General features: G+C 46.0%; 1 protein-coding gene across 1 annotated transcript in view; it reads left to right on the forward strand.

The window, feature by feature from the left end:
- The window catches only part of COL9A3 (collagen type IX alpha 3 chain), a 35,008-nt gene extending 15,425 nt beyond the window's left edge, over positions 1 to 19,583 (forward strand). The window contains 22 exon segments of the mRNA XM_031057996.1: positions 1 to 10; positions 1,351 to 1,404; positions 1,944 to 1,997; positions 2,475 to 2,528; positions 3,323 to 3,376; positions 4,266 to 4,319; positions 4,700 to 4,753; positions 5,034 to 5,087; positions 5,605 to 5,658; positions 6,379 to 6,423; positions 7,175 to 7,228; positions 7,585 to 7,638; positions 10,279 to 10,332; positions 11,139 to 11,210; positions 14,124 to 14,159; positions 15,460 to 15,504; positions 15,726 to 15,758; positions 16,129 to 16,275; positions 16,635 to 16,689; positions 17,374 to 17,556; positions 17,815 to 17,892; positions 18,564 to 19,583. The exon segment at positions 1 to 10 is cut by the window's left edge and continues 20 nt beyond it. Of these exon segments, the coding sequence (XP_030913856.1) occupies positions 1 to 10; positions 1,351 to 1,404; positions 1,944 to 1,997; positions 2,475 to 2,528; positions 3,323 to 3,376; positions 4,266 to 4,319; positions 4,700 to 4,753; positions 5,034 to 5,087; positions 5,605 to 5,658; positions 6,379 to 6,423; positions 7,175 to 7,228; positions 7,585 to 7,638; positions 10,279 to 10,332; positions 11,139 to 11,210; positions 14,124 to 14,159; positions 15,460 to 15,504; positions 15,726 to 15,758; positions 16,129 to 16,275; positions 16,635 to 16,689; positions 17,374 to 17,556; positions 17,815 to 17,892; positions 18,564 to 18,739 (1,474 nt within the window). The 3' untranslated portion in view covers positions 18,740 to 19,583.
- Positions 19,584 to 20,492: the final 909 nt, after the last annotated feature.

Genomic DNA, 20,492 nt, shown 5'->3' on the forward strand with positions numbered 1-20,492 from the left:
AGGCTTCAAGGTAAGGAAACATCACCTGCAATTCCAGACTTGTGTCCCAAAATAAACACCGCTATTAAATTATATATATATAATATGTCTATATATAGATATACAGTCTCTACATATAGGCTTATTAAATTATATATATATAATATGTCTATATATAGATATACAGTCTCTACATATAGGCTCCACAGCTCCCAGAGCAGCCATGCATTTGCATTTATTCCTACACATGAAATTTAACCCTTGGCATAGATTAAAAACCCCTGCAAGGCCAGTGGGGCAGAGCTGATGGACAGGAACAAACAGGGGCAGCAGTTCAGGGCTGCCTCAAAAACCAGGTGCTGAGAGCTGGAAAAACCTCACCAGTTCTTAAACTGCAAAATGTAACTTGCATAATTAATACAATACAATTTAATTGTTGTTTTTATAGCCAGTGTAGCAGCGGGCAGATTTATGTTTAAATATTTTAAACCGAGTTATTTAGTTGGCCTCTGGTATGTAAATTTTCAGCCCTTAGGAGTTAAACATTCCTCCTCTGTCCCCTCCATGTCTTTGCAGTTATGGACTCCAGCAGTGAGACAAAGTAAAAAGTGATTCAAGTTCTTTTAGCAGGATTTAGAAGTTGGCAGTGAGTGGGAGAACTCCTGGGAAATGCTCTCAGTTCCTCCTGGAGTGACCTTTCCCACTTTCCCCGTCTGCTTGGGCTCTGCACTGAGTCATAAATATCATTACAAATATAAAATGTTTAGGGATAGCTGCTCAAAATTCATAGCTCATGCAATGGAAAACCCAGTGAAACTCTCCAATTATGATGCAAATGGTGCCCAGGACCTTTGCTGTGGTGAGGAATAACATCTGCCATGGCTGGGATGAGCCTGGGTCTCTCCCACAGCCGCAGGAACAGAGCCAAGACACAAAGTGAGTCAGAGCTTGTGTGAGAGCTCTCAGTGGGACGTGGATTTCTTTGAAAGCTTGATGATGCAGTCATTAAAGATGATGTGAAAAGGGAGGTTAAACATGCAGAATGGGGTTCTCAGGAGTGACTCATCCCCGTTTTCTGGGGTGATGGGGGCTGAGTTCTGGTCCCTGTGTTTGAGAGTTGCATCCAGACCATGAGCTTAGTGCAAGTCACTCTGGAAACCCAAATCTGGGCATTTTCAGGACCTGCATCAATTCTGGCTCTGGTACCTGATAGCCTCCCCCAGGAGGGATCTCCATTCACAGCACACCTACAGACTGCTTTCTCTGAAAGTCATTTGGGAGGCGGGGTTCAGGTTTCACAGCTGTCTCACCAAACCTAATTTTTAAACAAGACTCTACTGGGGTGTGAATAATCACAACTCTTATTTCTAGGGACACACTGGTCACAAAGGGGAGCCTGGTGAAGTAGGAAAACAAGGAGAAAAGGTAAACTTAAACTTAAAAGTAACGTGGGAGGATTTTTCTCTTTAATAACACCTTGAAAAAGAAATAAGGGATTTTTTCAAGGAGGCAGGGAGGAATGAGGCTGTTTCTGAACGAGGAGCAGTTACTTTGGCTGAAGTGCATTGGGTTCCACTGCTCTCCCTGTAGGACCATGTGCTGACTCCCCAGGAAAATTCACCTTTCCAAGGATCATCATGTTGAAATCAGTTTGAGTTAACAGCTATTCTTTGCCATGCAGGGATGTCAGCTCAGGAAAAACCCTGCTTTGAGCACTTGGATAAATTCCTGACTGATAATCACTTGGATAAATTCCTGCTTTAATCACTTGGATAAAATCCTGACGGATCTGAATGCTCTTGCACATAGAAATTGTCTACAATGTAGAAACAAATTCTGAAGAGAAACCTGGGAGGGAAGGAGGGAGAGAGGGAGCTCAAGGAGCAATAAGATGGGGCTGTCCCTGGCTGTGTTTGCAGGCTCCTGTTGTCCCTCCTTCTGTCTGATTGATTTTTCTGTCCCAGGGTAACCCTGGCCCTCCGGGCCCTCCAGGGATTCCTGGCAGTGTTGGCCTGCAGGTAACCCCTCCTCTTCTCTCTTCTCTTCTCTTCTCTTCTCTTCTCTTCTCTTCTCTTCTCTTCTCTTCTCTTCTCTCTTCTCTCTTCTCTTTTCTCTTCTCTCTTCTCTTCTCTTCTCTTCTCTTCTCTTCTCTTCTCTTCTCTTCTCTTCTCTTCTCTTCTCTTCTCTTCTCTTCTCTTCTCTCTTCTCTCTTCTCTTTTCTCTTCTCTCTTCTCTTCTCTTCTCTTCTCTTCTCTTCTCTTCTCTTCTCTTCTCTTCTCTTCTCTTCTCTTCTCTTCTCTTCTCTTCTCTTCTCTCTTCTCTCTTCTCTTTTCTCTTCTCTCTTCTCTTCTCTTCTCTTCTCTTCTCTTCTCTTCTCTTCCCTCCTCTACCCTTCTCCCTTCTCCCTTCCCACCTCTCCCCTGGCCTTGTCATGGGGAGTCACCTTGGTTACACAAACAGTGATTGAGTTTGAACTGATTTGTTTCCTTAATTAGGGCCCAAGAGGACTGAGAGGCCTCCCTGGTCCAATGGGTCCAGCTGGCGACAGAGTAAGAAAAAAACTTGTGATTTTTCCTTTTCCTCTCCACCACCAGTTTGTCTTTTGAGAGATGCCAGTGGCACTTGTCCTTGCTGAATCCCACTGGGAAACTTGCAAAGGTAGAAAGTGTGGGCTGTTCCCTGCAGCCCTCCATCAGAACAACCTCCCAAAGTCAGGAGAATCCAAGAATCCACACACCCAAGGGACTGGCAGGGTCAGCCCCAGCCAGACTGAATCATTCCAACCAAAAGGCAGCTGACAGTGCTATAGAATCTTGGAGAAAAAAAAAAAAAAAACCAACAAAAAAAAAAAACCAAAAAAGGAGAAATATTTAATGAACATTTCACTTTCTGTCTGTCTCTTTATAAGAAAAAGCCAGACTCAGTGATGGACAAAGGTTTTCAGGACACAAAAAGGCTCCTCAGTGAGAACAGGGTCAATCTCCAGCTCATTGAAGCTTTGGACTCCTGTCACAGTCCCTTGACCAGCAGCCCAGAGGCTGAATGGTTTTGAATAGGATGAAGTCCTGCATTTATTTAGGAGCAAGAGTGTTATCAAGATAGCAAGGCCATGAATGCTGTCAGTGTATCAGAGGTGCAAAGGTGGGGAGATCCAGAGTGAAACCCTTTGTTCAGAGTGGGATTGTCTGCAAGTCTGTCCTGCAAACCAGCAGGAGATACAGGGTTGTCTTTCCAGGGCTTTTGTGTTTTCTCAGGTTGTGCTGCAAGGTGGGGATTCTGTTACTTCACCCTCTGCCAAGCCCAGGCTCACAATGATGTCTGTCTGTCTGTCTGTCCTCTGCAGGGTGACATTGGATTCAGGGGCCCACCTGGCATCCCAGGACCTCCAGGCAGAGCTGTATGTATCCCAGGCTGTCTGTGGCCCTGCCCTCCACAGCCTGGTTTATTCCTCCTTCCTGAGCTCTGCTGCAGTGAGCAGAGGCTGTGCTGGCCACCTCCAGCAGATTTTTCCCTTTTCCCTTTCCCTTCACTCAGAGCAGTGTCATTTTACCTGACCCAGACCTCAGGATGTCTCTCCCTTTGCCATGCCCCACACCAGAATAAATTCACCACATTTCCATTGCTCTGTGCTTCACTGCTCTGCCTTGAGCACCAGCAGCTGTGGGCAAGCCCTGGAGAAGGGAATATCCATTACTTTTGGAGGAAGAATCAGCCCTTCTGTGAGCTTACATCCCTTGAGCCTGCTCTGTTCCCAGGTGCTCTCAAGGATTTTTGCTCCAAGCAGGAATAGCTGTGTGCTGAGGATGCAATCCCCATCCTTCTGCAGCACCACCCTCTGGGGAGCCCTCCCTAGTCTTGCAATTATAGGAGAAATTCATCCAAACTAAAACAAAATGAGGTGCTTTCTCACCAAACCTTTTTTTTCATTACACCCAGCAGGCTCTGGACAGTAAATATTAAAGCTTTTCTCCCACTCTGTTTCTGCTTAAAGAAATTGCTTCATTAAATGAAGGGGAAGATGGTGTCTGCCCTGAGGGATTGTTGGCAAGGTGCCTGCTGCAGAAGGGGTGTCAGGAATTGGGGAGTCACTGAGAAAGGGCAGCCCAGCTCTCGGGGGACTGTGTGTGCTCACACCTCTGCTGGCACCACCAAACAGCACAAAAACCAAAGCAAACAGCGCAAAAACCAAAGCAAACAGCACAAAACCCTCCTCATTTCACCCCAAAGCAGCAATCTCTGCCGCTGTGTGATGAAGATGCTCAATGGCTTTTCCTCCTCTGTCACAGGGAGACCAAGGGAGCAAAGGACCTCAGGGATTCCGGGGGCCCAAAGGTGACACTGTAAGTGCAGCCAAACACCCTTTGCTCCAGTCCAGAAACTGTTCCACAGGTTTATTATGGCTTGTGCCCCCTTCATTTGCTTGAAAGGGATGGAAGCCTCATCTCAAAAATGAGATGCTTAACTCTAAAGTGTCCAAGTGCTCCTACAGCCTGGAGCACAGGAGCAGATCTTACATTTCCATCCCCTGAAATGATCAAGGATCTTTCCAGGTGTTGTATCCAGCACTGGGCTGGTTTCCTGCTGTGTCCAAAACCTCCAAATTTATGTGGACAGAGAGGACACAGCTGAAATGGAATGAAATATCCCTACAGAATTTGAGCATTGTCTTTGTTGACTGTTCTTCAGGTTAATTAATTCAGGATTTATTGTTGTTTTCTAGGGTAAACCTGGACCAAAAGGAAACCCAGGGGCTCGTGGGCTCATAGGAGAACCTGTAAGTCAGCTAAGCAGGATGCAGGTCTTGCTGTTGGTCTTGCTTGCAGATGAGGAGATCAAACAGAACAGGCAAAAATCTGCTCCTTGCCATCTTTGCTGTCAGACTCCTGCTCTGTGCTCTCTGTGCAAGCCCAGCTGGGCTAAGCCACAATTGTACTGCTGCAAGTGAAAATCTCCCAGCACAACTGGAGCTGGACTCGTTGCCAAAGCTTCTTTGATGTGAATTTTGCAAACCACAGAGCCTCCTCTGACCTAAACCTGTCTGTCCATGATTGCAGGGGATGCCTGGCAAGGATGGGCGGGATGGAGCTCCTGGACTCGATGGTGAGAAGGTTTGTAAAGTCCTGCTTAACACTGCAGGGAAGGTTCCTCAGACTGCAATTCCCCTCAGGAAGCTTGGCTGGAAAGCTTTTCCTTTTTAAAAGTTTTCTGATAGTGTCACGAGTGAAGGAGAGTGAAATTCCCCTGTTAGTTAATCCCGAGGAGAATTCCCTAAAGAAGGGAGGTGCACAAATGATGAAAGCTCAGCTGTGCCCCTGGACTCAGTGGTTCCTGCTGGCTGACTCCAGGCCTTCAGAGACGCCTTTTCAGAGCTGATTTCAGTAGCCTGGAGACAAGGTGCTGTCAGTTGCCTGGTTCCTGAGCAGAGCTCCTGCAGGAACACTGAACGTGTGCTGCCAGGGAGGGCTGGGAGCTGCAGGGAGCTCCTGTCCAGTGGGTGCTCACTCCTCTGGACACAGCAGCTCTCGGTCCTGTGCACACAGGGAGGGAGAAAAGCACAAATGCCTGTCTGGGAATGTGTCCCCAGCCTGTGCTGGAGGATCCCTCCTAACCTGTCCCTATCCACAGGGTGACGCAGCTCCTGTGGGTGCTCCTGGAGAGAAGGGGCCAAATGGACTTCCCGTGAGTATGGAGCAGGACCTGCCACCCCTGGGGGCTCAGTGTGCCTGCAGAGATCCTTCCTGGGGACAGGGCAGGGCCGTTCTCTGGGCTGTTTCACAAGGAGCTCTAGTTAAGCCAAGGGGAAATGTGCTTTTCCCACCCTGCAGACAGGGAAGGAGTGTGCCAGACAGGGTTGGAGAGCACCTGGAGCAGCACCTCACAGTAATTCCCTGCCTGTTGGCTTCTCTGACTCTTTAAAATCTAAACTTGAGAGGGATTTTCTCTTTCACATCCCACTGATGTGCTTGCCTTATGGAGGGAGGCAAGATCTGGGTGTAATATCCTGAGCTCTGTCCCTGCCTTACTCCAGTGCTTATTGGCAAAATGTTTCATCTCTCCAGATTTCCAACTATTTAAAAGAGATCAAGTATTCCTTTCTTCCTGCATTTGCAGAATATTTTGAACTCCCCTGGAGAGAGGTTTCTGCTGTGCAAAGTGTTGCTGCTGCTGGTCCATTTGTACATCCCTGCTCTTTGCTCTCATGCCAAGGATTTGTGTTCATGGAGCTGCAAGGGCAGCAAGAGAGACATTGAAATCATAATTTTCACAGTGAAAGCTGCAGAAGTCTAAACCTCCCATTGCTTCAAGCAAAGGTCGCTCCTTGTGTGTCAAATCAGACCAGAATAACAAATGTAATAACTTCACTTCTTCTGACATTGCTTTAATATGATTTTTTTTCAGGGTCTGCCTGGAAGAGCAGGTATCAAAGGCTCAAAGGGTGAACCAGTAAGTGAATCTCTCTAATGATGGGGTCTGGTGGGGAAACTGGTCACAGCAAGACTTTTTAGCTTTGGGGCACTGGGAGGACTCACCCCAAAGTGATGGATTCTGTATTTCTGCTGGGGCTGAAGAGCTGCAATTAGGTAAAATAACTGGGCTGGCACCTGGTTCAGACACAGGAGAGTCATCAGTGGTTTAGTAAACCTCATCCTTTAGTCAAAGTCCCAGGAGGAGGATTGACCTTTGGGAATCAAAAGGCTGAGCACCAGCAGGAGCAGAATGATCTCATCTTGCCTTCTGCAGATTTTCCCTCGCCTCAGGAGAAAAACTTCCATGGAGCTTTAGGTTGACACCTACTTGTGAGATAAAGAAAACCTCAGGCACACCAGAGCAGTCCAGCACAAAGCTGCTCTGAGAGGTGTCCTTTTTTCCCCCTGTCCCTCTCCTTTATGAATTGTTCCCTCTGCATCATTATTGCTGCAGGAAGGTGGGGCAGGAATCTCCTCCTGCTGTGAAGGGGGTGCAGGAGGGAATGGGATGGGATGTCCTGGCATCCTGTGGGACATGGGCACCCTGCCTGGGGCTGGCAGCCCCCACTGGCCCCTGGTGCCAGGAGAGAGTGTGCAGCTCACCTGTCCTCTGGTGCTGCGAGTTTTGCCCTAAAACTGTAAAACTTTAAAGCTGTTTTTATTTCCTGATCCAGGTTTTAACTCCCTGAAGTGCTGCCCTCACTGAGTGTTTGCTTTGTGCTCTGCAGGGCAGCCCTGGAGAGATGGGAGAGGCAGGTCCCTCTGGAGAGCCAGGCATCCCTGTAAGTGCCACATTCCCACTTACCACGGGCTCTGCTGGTGAGTTTTAAACCAAACTGGGCAGCTGGAGCTCACGTGCTGCTTCCTTGCATAGATAAAGCTCCCAGCGATGCAGCACCTGCAGTCCCAGGGGGTTGAGCACTCCAGGCATTGCACAGTGGTGTGGAGCTCCCAGGGAGCACTGAGCTGGCTGGGCACTGGTGCTGGGCAAAACCCACCAGCAGTGGGCTGGCAGAGGGGCCAGGGGGGCAGGAGTTGGGGGCTGGGCAGCCTGGGATGCAGGAATGTGCCCCAGAGGGCTGGGAAGGGTGGGTTTGTGCCTCCTGAACCTCACAGCTGACTTTGGTGTCCCTGCCAGGGCGATGTTGGCATCCCTGGTGAGAGAGGTCTGCCAGGACCCAGAGGAGCAACTGTAAGTACAGAGCTGGCTGAGAACCAGAGAGGTGCCAAAATAGGATTGGGATGGGGGGGTCACTCTCAGGCTGCAGTGAAAAGCCACTTTCTCTCTCAGTGGTGTCTCTGGGGAGCTTTGGCAGCAGAGAAATTCCTCCCCAGGCTGGGTCAGGCCCTGTTCCCACTGACAGCTCCGTGCAAATGCCGAGGGATCCCCCCATTTCCCTTGGCAGAGCAAACTGCAGCTCCCAGGAGGTTTGTGGAGCTGCAGGAGAGGCTGGGCAGTCAGCAAGCCCCGCATTGCACAGGAACAGGAGGGTTCTGCCAGGGCTGAAGTGAGGCATTAGGGAAGCAGAACTTCACTGTTACAATGGACTTTGCCACCAGCACATGAACCTGAAATCCTCCCCAGTCCTGCATCCTTTTCCTTGCAGCAGAGCAGAGGGATGCCCTGCAAAACCTGAAGCCATAGGTGCAACAAAACTGGGAATAACTGCATGGTGTCCCTGCCCAGTAGCAGAGATGGTAACAAATAATACCAGGAGGGTAAAACCCTGATTTTGATCTCACTACTGAAAATGCTTGGGTACTTTTTCATCTTGTCACTCCCCAGTTAGTCCTGGTGTTGGGGTTGGATCTGATCTTCCAGTGGTTTTGTTGGTTTTTTTTTTTCTGTTTCTTTTGGTTTTTTTCCCCCATCTTAATCTCATTTTGAAATCCAGGAGCCTACAGCAAGTCTAATATGATTTCTGGTACGTGCCACTTGGAAGAAATTGAGCTGCATGATTTATTGTTTGTGAGCAGCTTCTGCTTTAACTTCCAAGGAGAGGGAAATCAGCTTTAGAAATAAACTGTATTAATAATGTTTGCTTTTATGTCTGCAATTTTTCATGAGAGTGGCTGGCCTCACAAAAGCTACCACATTATTAAAGCCAAAAAGCAAAAGCAGCTGAGCTGATTGTGTTGGTGCAGAGTTTTGACAGGGGTGCAGTTGCAGCTGAACCCATCGTTATGTCTAACCTGGGCTTCTCATTTCTGATTTGTTTTATTAGAATCATAATTTATTTGTTAAGACTGGGCTGTTCCAAGAGAGGTGCAGGATTTTTCCAGTGTTAAGGCCGTTTGACTCAAAATAATTTGGGTTTTTTAGCTTTTTCTCAGAACCTGTCAGGTCCCTCCAGCTCCCATCAGCAGCTCAGCAGAGCCATTTTGGATGCAATTTAACTCAACTTCCCTAAAGCTTTGTATTTATAACTTTTAAAGTTCCTTACTGAATTACAAGCAGAAAGCTAAGTGGAAAGCAGTAACCACAAAAATACCTGAGCACTTGTTCAGCTTTTTGAGGCTGATGCTGCTTTATATCAGCGGCCAGTTTGGGGTTCATTTGTGTCCCTGAATGCTCCACCCAGCAGGGATGGCAGTGGAAGGAGCCAAAGCTGCAGCCCTGCCTCGTGACAGAAGCTTGCTGAAGGCATCTATTTCAAGAAGACAGTTTACAAAATTTAAATGCCTAAATTACTTACTTTGGTTTTTTTTTTTTCATCCAAGATCTTTATTGGATATGTGATTTTTTTTCTCAGGAGAAAGCAATAGAGACTCCTAATGGTAATGTTCATGTTCTGTCTGGTGAGCTCTTAAAAGCCCTGGCAGCATAAACTGCTGCCTTTTTGTACATTGCTGGAACCAAGAATGCCCAAGTAAATGGATGCAATTGCCATTTTTCATTTCAAAGGGCCTGCAGCACGTGTTTTGCAGTAGCTCCTTGCAATCAATTAAAAGCATAATATTGGGACAGCAGATGCCTCTAATGGATGTTGTCTGTGCTCTGTCATGCTGCCCACTTTTTGCTGTCCCTGATCTCTGCTGCTCATGAGCATGGCATGCTCTTAAGCATTGATTATCCAAATAAGCCTTTCTGTTAACAACAATGCAATTAACAAAGCTCAGCAAACACCAAACCAACTCTGCAGGGGCAGCAGCACAGAACTGCTGTTCAGTGGCACAGGTGACTCACCTGGCCCCAGATGTTCTCCTCACCTGTGCAAACCCAGGGCACACAGGGAATATTTCTCTGTCTGCTCTGGGGTGCCCTGACCCCCAGGGCAGCACTGGCTTTGACCCTCATTCATGGAAAAAGTTTTCTAAACTCCAGAATAGACTAGAATCCACAAAAGTGTGAAATAGATTATAGAGAGCAGTGTAGGTGTGAGACTTGGTGAGAAATTGAGGTTTTGGGATTTTTAGTATGTTGTGGATGGAAGCAAGATGGAGGGCACAGGGTGATGTCCTGGGTTTCTTCTTCATGCTTCTTCTTCCTCCTTCTCCATGGGTTTGGGTGGCATTTTGTAATTGGGCAGAGAAGTCACCATTGCAGCTCTTTGGGATCAGTTATTGGGTTAAAGGGGAAAATAATCCAGGTGTCAGCTCTTAATTAGATAGTTTAGTCTTAAAGGACCTTGGAACAAGGGATTGTTGGCCATTTTGTGCCTTCTAATGAAAAGCTGCTGAACTCACAGTAGTGAGACTGTTCTACTGGTAAGAAATAATAAACACCTGAGTCTGAACATGAAACTACTCTCTGGAGTACCTTCAAACCAGACCCAGAAAAACCAACAGCTGGTGCCCCCACACTTACCAAAGCTGATCTCTCTCTTTGCAGGGACCACTCGGCCTCCAAGGCCCCATAGGAGCCCGAGGTGTCCGAGGCTTCCAGGTCAGTGTGACACAGGGGTCATCGTGGTGTTTTGGCAGGGCAGTGCTGTCTGCAAGCCTCTGGCCAGAATTTGGGTGATGGCAATGAGGGAAAGCAAGAAATCTCCTTCCATTTGCCAGAACCAGCGTGACACCTTCGTTACCACGGGATGGGAGAAAGAGCAAAAGGCCAGAGAAGCTGCCTGCAGGAGCAATTTATATTCAGTGTTTGTTTGCAGAGGGAGGGGTTGAGTTTTGAGCCTGTTCCCTGGGAGCAGCTGTGGCTGCCCCATCCCTGGAGGGGTCCAAGGCCAGCCTGGTCTGGTGCAAGATGTCCCAGCCTGTGGCAGGTGGTGGAACAAACTGAATTTTAAGGTTTTTATGGCTTTTTGGGTTTGATCTTTGTAAAGACACCTCAGTTTCTCCTTGAGCTGCTCTGCTCTCTGTTTTTCTTCAGTGAATTCCTCCAGGGGTCTCCAGCATTTCTTCCTCCCTTCTCCAAGAGTGTGGGACCTCCACTCCCCACTGGCACTGGCTGAGGGAAGCATCACTTGGTGGGCTCTCAGATATTGAAGGTTTATTAATTTTAAGAGGTTTATTAATGACAGACCCAGGGCAAAGGTTGGAGCACCTTGGCACGTGCCTGACCTTGGACCAGGAGAGAATCTGGAACGAGCTCTACCAACCAACACAACGGTCCCCAGGTCCTGGGGGAAAAGGGAGAGAGACATCCAAAAATAACCTTTCTGAACATGCTATGGGGACTGGTGAACTCCCAGGGGTTCTGGCACTGTGAGCTGCAGCTTGGTTTTGCTGTTTCCCCAACAGGGCCCCAAAGGTGCCAGCGGCGAGCCTGGCCTGCCTGGCCCGACTGGGATCCGTGGAGAGACAGGAGACAGGGTAAGGACAGCACTCCTGGCACCCATGCCTGCTTGGGATGGGCATTTAGGGGGCAATGGGCACCCAAACCTGGTGTGGCTGTGCTGGGTGTCCCTGGGGCTGCCCAAGTCAGACCTCAGGGCAGGGAGCAGGACTCGTGCATGCTGTCCCCTCTGCTCCTGGCTTCTGTTCCGCTCCAGAAACTCCCACTACTTCCAGACAGGGTGGGTTGTTTAAAAGCAACTTCCAGGCCCTATCCTAGCCAAAATACAGAATGTTTTGGATTTTCACCTGTTCCTTACGCTGGTTCAACCAAAGTCTTGCTCCCCAGGAGCACGAGAGAGCTGATTCATTAATTTTTGTTACTGAGATGCTTGATTAGACTCTCTGGGGTTTTTTTAAAATTACAGCTTTATCAGTGACTTTTCTTTCTGAACAGCAAAACACCTGGGCATCCCACCTCACAATAAATGTGACTTTTTATTTAAATGAGTTCATTCTCATTTGAAAGAAGCCATCAGGGCAAAGTGAGCAGCATTTTGGGAGCTTTCAGGAGAACAGGAGCCATGTGTTCACCAGCTCCCTCCTCCCCAGCTTTAAGGTGAAAGTTTTTTTTTTAAAAAAAAGCTTTAAGTTGCTTTCTGTGTAAGCAACTGCAGCAGCACCACGGGGATTCCACAATGGCCCTTCTGTGCTGGCTCCAGGCAGGTTTAAAAAAGCCTTTTGGAGTGACTGTGGGCTGGAAGTGTGAAACAGGAGCGTTATTGTGGAGCTCTGGGGCTCCTGGCTGCATTCAGGGCTTTGCTGTGGTGAAAAATGTACATTCAGAGGGGAAGAGGCCCCTGCATGAAGCGCCCAGGGGGCTGCTCCGAGCAGAAGGAGGGAAAACGTCGTGCTTAAAGCAATAAAACATAATCTAGGTTTTATTTCTGCCTCTGAAGTTCAGTGCAGTTACTCTGAGATGTGATTGTTGGTTGCTCAGAACGAGAGGAAATGGCCTCAAGCTGCACCAGGGGAGGTTTAGATTGGATACCAGGAATTTTTTTTCCCAGCAAGGGTTGTAAAGCATTGGGACAGGCTGCCCATGGAAGTGGTGGAGTCCCCATCCCTGGAGGTGTTCAAACACGGTGTGGATGAGGTCCTTGATGGTTTGGTGGTGCTGGGCTCACCCTAAACCCTCAGGCTGTGTTTTTATAGCCTGAACAAACAGCCTGTGCTGCTGGGGACACACAAAGCACCCCGAGATCTGCCCTGGGTCAGGATAAAGAGGAGAGCTGCACACACAGCATCGATGCAATCACCCTGTCCCAGCTGCAGCCAACTCATCACACTCTCCTGAAATCAATGGAGACTTTTCTGTGGAAAAAGAGAAATCCTGAAATCGATGGAGACTTTTCTGTGGAAAAAAAGAGAAATCCCCTCATGCCTGAGCTAGCTGAGTACTGACAGGCTTTTTCACAGTCCTTGGACTGGCTGCTCAGGCACATAAACCAGCATTTCAGTCAATGTGTTTGCTGGCATGAAAATTACCAGTGGTTTAGTGCATTTGACTGTAAGATATAAAACAGTGTTGAGATAAAATACATCAACCATCCTGCTGGGTGGGACATGGGGAGGCGAAGGGCTTGGCTGCTCTTGCTGACTGAGGCAGCAATAGACAAATATTTTTCCTAAGGATTTTTATTATGCTGAAATTCCTGAGGATTCTGGATGCCAGCAGCCACCTGGGGCATTGCCTGTCTGGGCTCCTTACTGGAGCACTGAATGCTTGGCCAAAACCATGAGTTTTGTTGAGCTGATCAGAGGAAATGTGTGAAGACATGGGGCTGGCAGTCCTGAACTCCTTGTTCCTGCAGTGAATTGGAATTTTGAATGAAAATCCTCTGGGCTAAGCTTGTCTTCAAGGGAATGCTCCTTGCTTGGTCTTTGGTGACTGAAATGTGTTTTATTGCCACAAACTGTCATGGAGCCTTGAGACTCTGTGAAGTCAGAGGTATAAAATTTAGATTAAAATGTTCAGAAAGGAATATGTTGCTTTTTGCCATCAGCAAACATAAAATGGGTGTTACAAAGTTTTAGCCACTCTTGCATTTCTACATTCCATTGTCTGTTTTTCTGAGTTATTTTTCATTAATAGAAAACTCCCCTCTTTTTAACTTAGTGCTTGAATTGAACAAAATAAAATGTCCTTGATGTGTATGCTTGTTCTCCTCAAAGATCCTGTTCTGCTGAGCCATCTCTAGATCTAGTTAATAAAAAAAGATCAGTTTGCAGATGCCAGATTGATGAGTGTGCTATAAAAATCCTGTTTGAAGGATAAAATGGCTGAATTTCACATGTAGATTTTGCAGTAGAGAAAAAAAATTTGGGGTTCTCCTGAACTCCTGTTGGCTCTGCTCTCTGGAGCAGAAATGTCTCAAATAGGGCTGAAAATGTGAATGTCAGGTAGATAAAGATGAAAGGATTTTCCAAATTGCCTGGATTATTCCTGAGGTGATAATCAGTTCATCATCTAAATGTATTTTATTCCTGTGGCCATGTTGTTCCATTAATCTTTAAATCAGCAGCACCTAATTCTAAATCCTAGGAAAACTGACAGTCTAATAAGGACTTGAAAAAGCATCTTGGCTTTTTGCCCTTGTGGTACGAAAATATTCTTGTCTGCTTTATACCACAAATAAATCCAAGCTCCTCCTCACATCACAGGCTGAGAAATTACCCCACAACACAAACCAGGGACTGTGGAGAGTGTCACAGAGCCAGCAGGGGGGCTTAAATCCCTTCTTATTTCTAGGAAGTGTGAATGAGATTTGTACCCTCTAACTTGGCAGCTGGGAGACTCTGACCCCTTGCTGAGAGTGTCTGACCACACCAGGAATTGATAGCAAAGTAGCAGTTGGAGCTCATTTCCTTCTTTGTCTTATTTATTTTCAGGGTCCTCTCGGTGCTCCGGGTCCCAAGGGGAACCAGGTAAGTGATAACATTCATGGTGTTGTTAGCATAAGGCATTTAAACCAAATTTCAGGGACAGCCTTTGACAGCACAAACGGCTTTTTCTTCCACTAATGAAAATATTCTGCAGCAGAAACCAAACCCCTCTCTGGTCCCATTTCCCCAGCATTGGCACAGATGGTGCCCGTTCTAGTGGGGACTCATGAAAATGCTGTGGTACAAACACCAGGCCCTCACTGGGTGTTTTGTAGCCACAAGGACCTGTGCAGGAGCTCCTCACATCAAATTCCTCCCCAGTTAGGTTTAGAAGTGCAGCTTTTCCTCAGCTCCATGTGCCTGATGAAGGCTATTTCACCCTAACCTCGAAGCCTGGCGCACTAATGAAATAGTTTAATCTTATACTTTTTGCTGTTCAAGTTCCATGCTTGGTTTAATTTCAGCAATGAGCTTTTGGGCCAGTTTTCATCAAATACTTTTATTAATGCATGGCTGTGTTCTTGCAGAAAGTGGAGCTTTCCTAGCAAGCCTTGCTGGTTTGGTTTACCAGCATCAGTGTGGTCTGTGTTTTGTTGCTAAGGGGAAAGACCAACCTGATCTTTGTCTTGGAAAACTTCCCCTGGAAAGCTGTGGAGTCACCATAACAATGTTCATGATCTGCTCTAATAGCAGAGCTCTGTGCTGTGCCCTGGGCAGGGATTGCAGGGATTTGTGTCCCCCCAGGCAGGCTCAGATGGCTCAGGCTGCTGCTGGTGGAGGTGAGCAGCAAAGGGCTGGGACAGGCGATGTCAGAGGAGCTTTAGGCACCCTTGCATTCCTGCCCCAGGAGAGGAGAGGGATGTTCCTCACCAAGAGATCATGCAGTTTGAGGGTGGGATGAAGCTGGGACCCTGCTCAGGAGGCCATGGCAACAGGACAATCAGTATTTTCCTGTGGCTTCAAACCCTGTTTTCCGTGACACAGAGCAGGGGGAGCTGAAATTTAGGTTCCCTGCGTGAGGAATGCCAGTGCCAGCCTGTGGATGTCTTTCATGGTTCTCATCCATATGAATCCAGCCTTTCATCCAGGTCCCAGCTTGTTGCAGAGGGCACCCAGTCCTCGTGCCAGCTGCCCTGTGCCCCTGTGCCCTCACCAGCAGGGGAGCAGCTACTGTGGAGTCCAGCTTTGGGAAGAGAGAACTTGTCCTTGCTGGAGCAGCTGTGGCTGCTGGAGCCCCCATCTCCCCCAGGGTGTCCCAGGGGATATATCCCAGCCCCAGGGAGTATATCCAGGTCCTTGCTGTCAGCAGTAGGTGCTCTGTTAACTCTGGTCTCTCTCTCAGGGCATTGCTGGAGCAGATGGCCTCCCAGGTGACAAAGGAGAACTGGTAGGTGTCCTTCAATTCAGTACAGTTGACTCCTCAAATAACAGATGGGTGCAGAAAGCCACGGATCACTGTGGCCAGTCAGAATTAACCAAGCTCTCCAGCCCTGCTGTGAAAAGAGGGCAACCCAAGCCTTGCACACATCACAGCAGCTTGGGAGATTGGGTTTCAGATGTGCATTTTCTGAATGAATCACTTGCTTATTTCCCTTTTCTTTCTGACAGGGTCCCTTTGGACCTCCTGGCCAAAAAGGAGAGGTAAGTGTCAGGCACTGGGGGCTCATGCCCTGAGGGATTTAGGAGTAAGCATGACCATTGCACCTCTATAACTATAGAATAAACTCTGCCCTGGTGTCATTGCCTAAAGCAGGTTGTTCTCACAATCATGCTATAAAATCTATGAGAAAAATGGTGATTTGTGGCATTCAAAATATTGAAATCTGTTTGATAATTTCACCTCTTATCATGACCTATATATGCAGAAACACCCTTAGGATGTCAGAAATGTATCTGATCATCCAGATCCATTCAGGGAACTTCAAGAAAGTCTTAACTAACTCCTAAGAGAAAATAATGGACCATGACTTCCATTTTAAGTCATTTTGGTCTTTTTCATTCTTCACTGCAGCCAGGAAAAAGAGGAGAACTTGGTCCAAAAGGTGTCCAAGGACCTAATGGGACAGCTGGAGCACCAGGGATCCCAGGACATCCAGGACCCATGGGTCACCAGGGGGAGAGGGGTGTCCCTGGCATCACAGGAAAACCTGGTCCTCCTGTAAGTATCTGCTGCTTCTGCAGCACAGTCAGGGAGCCTGTGAAGGGAAAAAATGCATTGTGGGGTTTTGGATGCTATCCAAAAAATAAGGTCCTACATTTCAGCAGGCAAAAATAAGGCCAAATAAACCCCAGATTAAATATCTGGCCTGACATTAAAATGAATTGCTGCCATTTGTACAGCAGAGTTCTGAAGGGAAGCTGTCACCTGCATGAAGAGGGGAAAGAACCCCCTGCTCTTCATGCAGGACCTTGTGCTGCTTCCCAAGCTCCTGGAAATGTGTTTTGTGTCCTGCAGCCTCTGCCAGGGCTGGTTATTGATAAGGAGGTTCCTACAAAGACAAATTCTGTTAACTGCAGGGCAAAGAGGCCAGTGAACAACATATCAGAGAACTCTGTGGGGAAATGATAAATGGTGAGTATTACTGAGAGAAAAATGACTTTAATTACCAGATGAGTAAATCCTGAACATAAAATGGCTTCTGAGGTTTGTTAATTTTCTGTCTTTATATGAAAAAAAATACATTGACCTTTAGTGTATGGAAATTATTCAGGAGGTCACCTTGTTGTATTCAGGAGGTCACTTTGTTGGGGATATCTTTTGGTGTTCTAAAATTAGTATTTTTAAATGATTCATCATGGCAATGGTCAAAATGCACTGAAAGCAACTTTGGCACAAGTGTTGTGTGAGACCTCCTGCCCTAACCTGTGTCATTCTGAGCTCCACCTCTCCTCAGTGCACCTCATTTCCTTGGAGCAGGTCCTCCTGTAGTGTCCTTCTTTATTCAAAGTGACTGTTTTGCATTTGGAGGTTACATCCCCTGTTTGGGATGAGGTTAAAGTTTGTTTCAGGAAATTATTTAAGTGTCATTTGTTAGAATACTTGACATCCTTTAAAGTGGTTTTAGAAACAGGAATAATCAACCCTGCAGATTTATGATTAATATCTCCATCTGTGGAGATGTAAAAAACCCCAAAAAGCTACGGGTAAACAGAAAGGACAGATTCTCTGTTCCCTCCTGCCAGGAGCAGTGGCAGGAAGTTCTGGCTAAAGAAAGAGTGCAAATGTTGGAGATCAGAGTTTGATTGTGTTTTTCAGAGCAAATTGCACTGCTGGCTGCTAACCTGAGGAAGCCCTTGGCTCCTGGAATGACGGGACGGCCGGGCCCAGCTGGGCCCCCGGGCCCTCCTGGCAGCACGGGGATTGTTGGACATCCTGGTCCTCGTGGGCCCCCTGGCTACAGAGGGCCAACAGGAGAGCTTGGTGACCCTGGACCCAGAGGCAAGTTCAGAGGGAAATAATTTGCTTCTCTTTTATGCCCACTGAAATAAGTGGTGAACTGAATTCAGCACTGGGGAGAAGAGATCAGGCCTTGGTGGAGCTCTGGGTGGTGTTGTGCATCTTGGGGGTGCCATGTAAGCAAAGATCCCTGCAGCACCCAGAGGATTTATTTGTAGCTCCTCCTGTTCTCTCCCTGTGCCGTTGGTGGCTCCAGCTGCAGAGCACAACTCACTGTGGAAATTGTGTTTGTGATTGAAGGTGACCCTGGTGAAAAGGGAGACAAAGGACCCGTGGGCCAAGGTATCGATGGGCCTGATGGTGACCAAGGGCTGCAGGGTAAGTGAGGGGAAAAAATAATAATAATAATAATTTAATAGAATAGAATGCTGCATGGCTGAAGTGAAGGCTGAGGAGGGACAGCTCTGCGTGCTGATGGCAATAGATTATCATCACTCATTTAAAGGTGTGACAACTCTGAGGCTCTCCAGATTAAGGGAAAGGATGGTGCCTGCTTCCTGATGATTCCTTTATTAAAATATTCAAGATTAATTTATGCAAATTAATTGATATATATTGGAAACTTGGAAGAATATTCTTTATTTTGCTCACCTGTTAAAGCAGCTTTTCTAACTGGGATTACACCTGTACAATGAATAAACTGCAGGCACCAAAAGCAGGTTCTCCATTCACAGAATTTCATAAAGCCAAAATATTTACAACCATGTTACTTTAAATTTTTCCACAAAATCTATACCATAAAATTTTATAATATTTATACACCGTTGTCTCAGAATCTTCCATAAAATAACTAGAGATAAAAAAATCCAAAGCACATACTCCAGATTCAGGGTAAATTTATTGAAAACACCTTGTACTCAACAGGCCATAACAAGTGTGATGTACAGACACTCAAAGTATATTAAGATCTCTAAAATCAACACATATATACAGATATTAAAAAAGAAAAGGTGGAAATATTTCATGTATCTTTCCCCTCTCTTGTTTAGGACCACCTGGTGTGCCTGGAATTACTAAAAACGGCCGTGATGGTGCTCAGGGTGAACCCGGGCTGCCAGGGGACCCTGGGACTCCTGGCACTGTTGGGGCTCAGGGAACTCCAGGAATATGTGACACGTCGGCTTGCATGGGAGCTGTTGCAGCATCAACTTCCAAAAAATCATAAACCAACAGTACAAGAAGTGAAGAAGTGACTGAATATTTAAATAAACAGTGCATTGTAAGAAAACAGAATCCTTCTAGTGCTAAAAGGACAGATGCTCCTTCTATTCCATTAAGTGGAGACTTTGACACAGTTCTATGAAAAAGAAAGCATCAGATGAAAACTTTAATTAAAAGATGCTTTATGACTATCTTTTCCTCCCCCCAATTATTTCCCAGAATTTTTACTGCTACACAACCTCACCTTTCCTTCCTCCCTTTGCTCAAGAGACCTTCAAGAGGAAGCATTGCTCCTTTTTACCATCACCCCCCCTGTACTAAAGATCACGACTTTTTGCTAAGAAAGTTTGAGCCTTTTCCATTGAATTCCTTGGTGCTGCTCCCACTGACTTCAGACCTGCAGGTTTGTGCTCTCTGACACGTTGTTGAGACACTCAGGCACCGAGCTGCCTCTTCCATCAGTGGAAATCAGGCATTTCAATATCCTGTATTTTAACATCTGAACCTTCTGGCCTAAGGAATGACCATTGCTTAAGTCTGTGCTGCCAGCTAGAAATTTTCAGATTGCACCTCAAATATTTTGGCAAGACTAGTAAACAGTAATCCTCTTGCAAGCAAATTCTGCAAAAGGAGTAATGTAAATATTTTAATTTCCAGGGAAGAATTTTTGCATATTTCCATATGATAACGAAGGAAATGAAGTAACAGCATTTTCATGACCTCTACTTCAGCTATTTGCACAGTAATTGTGATGGAACCCCACCTAAGAAAGGATGCTCTTTTAAAGTCCAGCCAAAACCACCTGTATGAACTGTTGTAAAAATAAAAGGAGATTTTTTTTAACCTTTTCTTTTTGATGTTGTAAGTGTCATTATACAAATCAAATTAACTTGGCTAAACTCCATTTTCCAGAACTAGGTTTTACTAGTATTGTTTGGACATAAATTGCTGCAAAATTGTTCTTATCCGTGATTTAAACCAGTATTAATTTTGGTAGAACTTTTTACACTTTCAAACTTGCTAGCATCATCTATTTAAAAAAATTAATAAAGCCACTCTCAGCTCACACACAGTTCTATTTCTGTCCTATATGCCAAAGCCTATGAACGAAGCATCATATTTCTCTTTAAATATAAAAATAGTTTGTGCATTTAAATATCTACTGTTTAAAATATTCCATTTTTGGTCTAAATTAACAACACAAGAACCTATTGGACAGTTGTGTGGCAGACATTGAAAATAGGACTGAATTTAAAAATGCCAACACCATTGCACTACTCTTTGGAGCTAATTATGTTAAATATGTATGCAAATGCAAAATTCATAATACACACAGTTTAGAAACTATGCACTTGTCCAAATAACCAATACAATATTTACATTTTAAATGGAAAAATGGGCATTATAATACGGTAACTTCAGTTTCTTTATACACTGGAAGAATGAGTTTGCATCTAGCCATTAAAATAACAGGAAGATAGAAGTTCTACAACTCTTCCAATCTGTACTGCATCATCTTTTAAAAATAAAATAAAAGCAAAAAATTAAACGAGACCCCAAAGCAGGATGACAAGCAAATTTTGTATAACTAAAGGGTTAAAATAATTAGTTATGACATTTTCTTGTAGCTTCTGGTCCCAAAGCCCCTTGAACAGGGCACTGATTCCCATTGCTGGTAGTTACCTTCCATTTCCATTTGCAATAGAGAACGTTTCTTTTAAATTTCTATTTATATATATTTACAAGTTACACTTTCA

Source organism: Geospiza fortis, unplaced genomic scaffold, assembly GCF_000277835.1.
Source record: "Geospiza fortis unplaced genomic scaffold, GeoFor_1.0 scaffold188, whole genome shotgun sequence".
Taxonomy (NCBI): Eukaryota; Metazoa; Chordata; class Aves; order Passeriformes; family Thraupidae; genus Geospiza; species Geospiza fortis.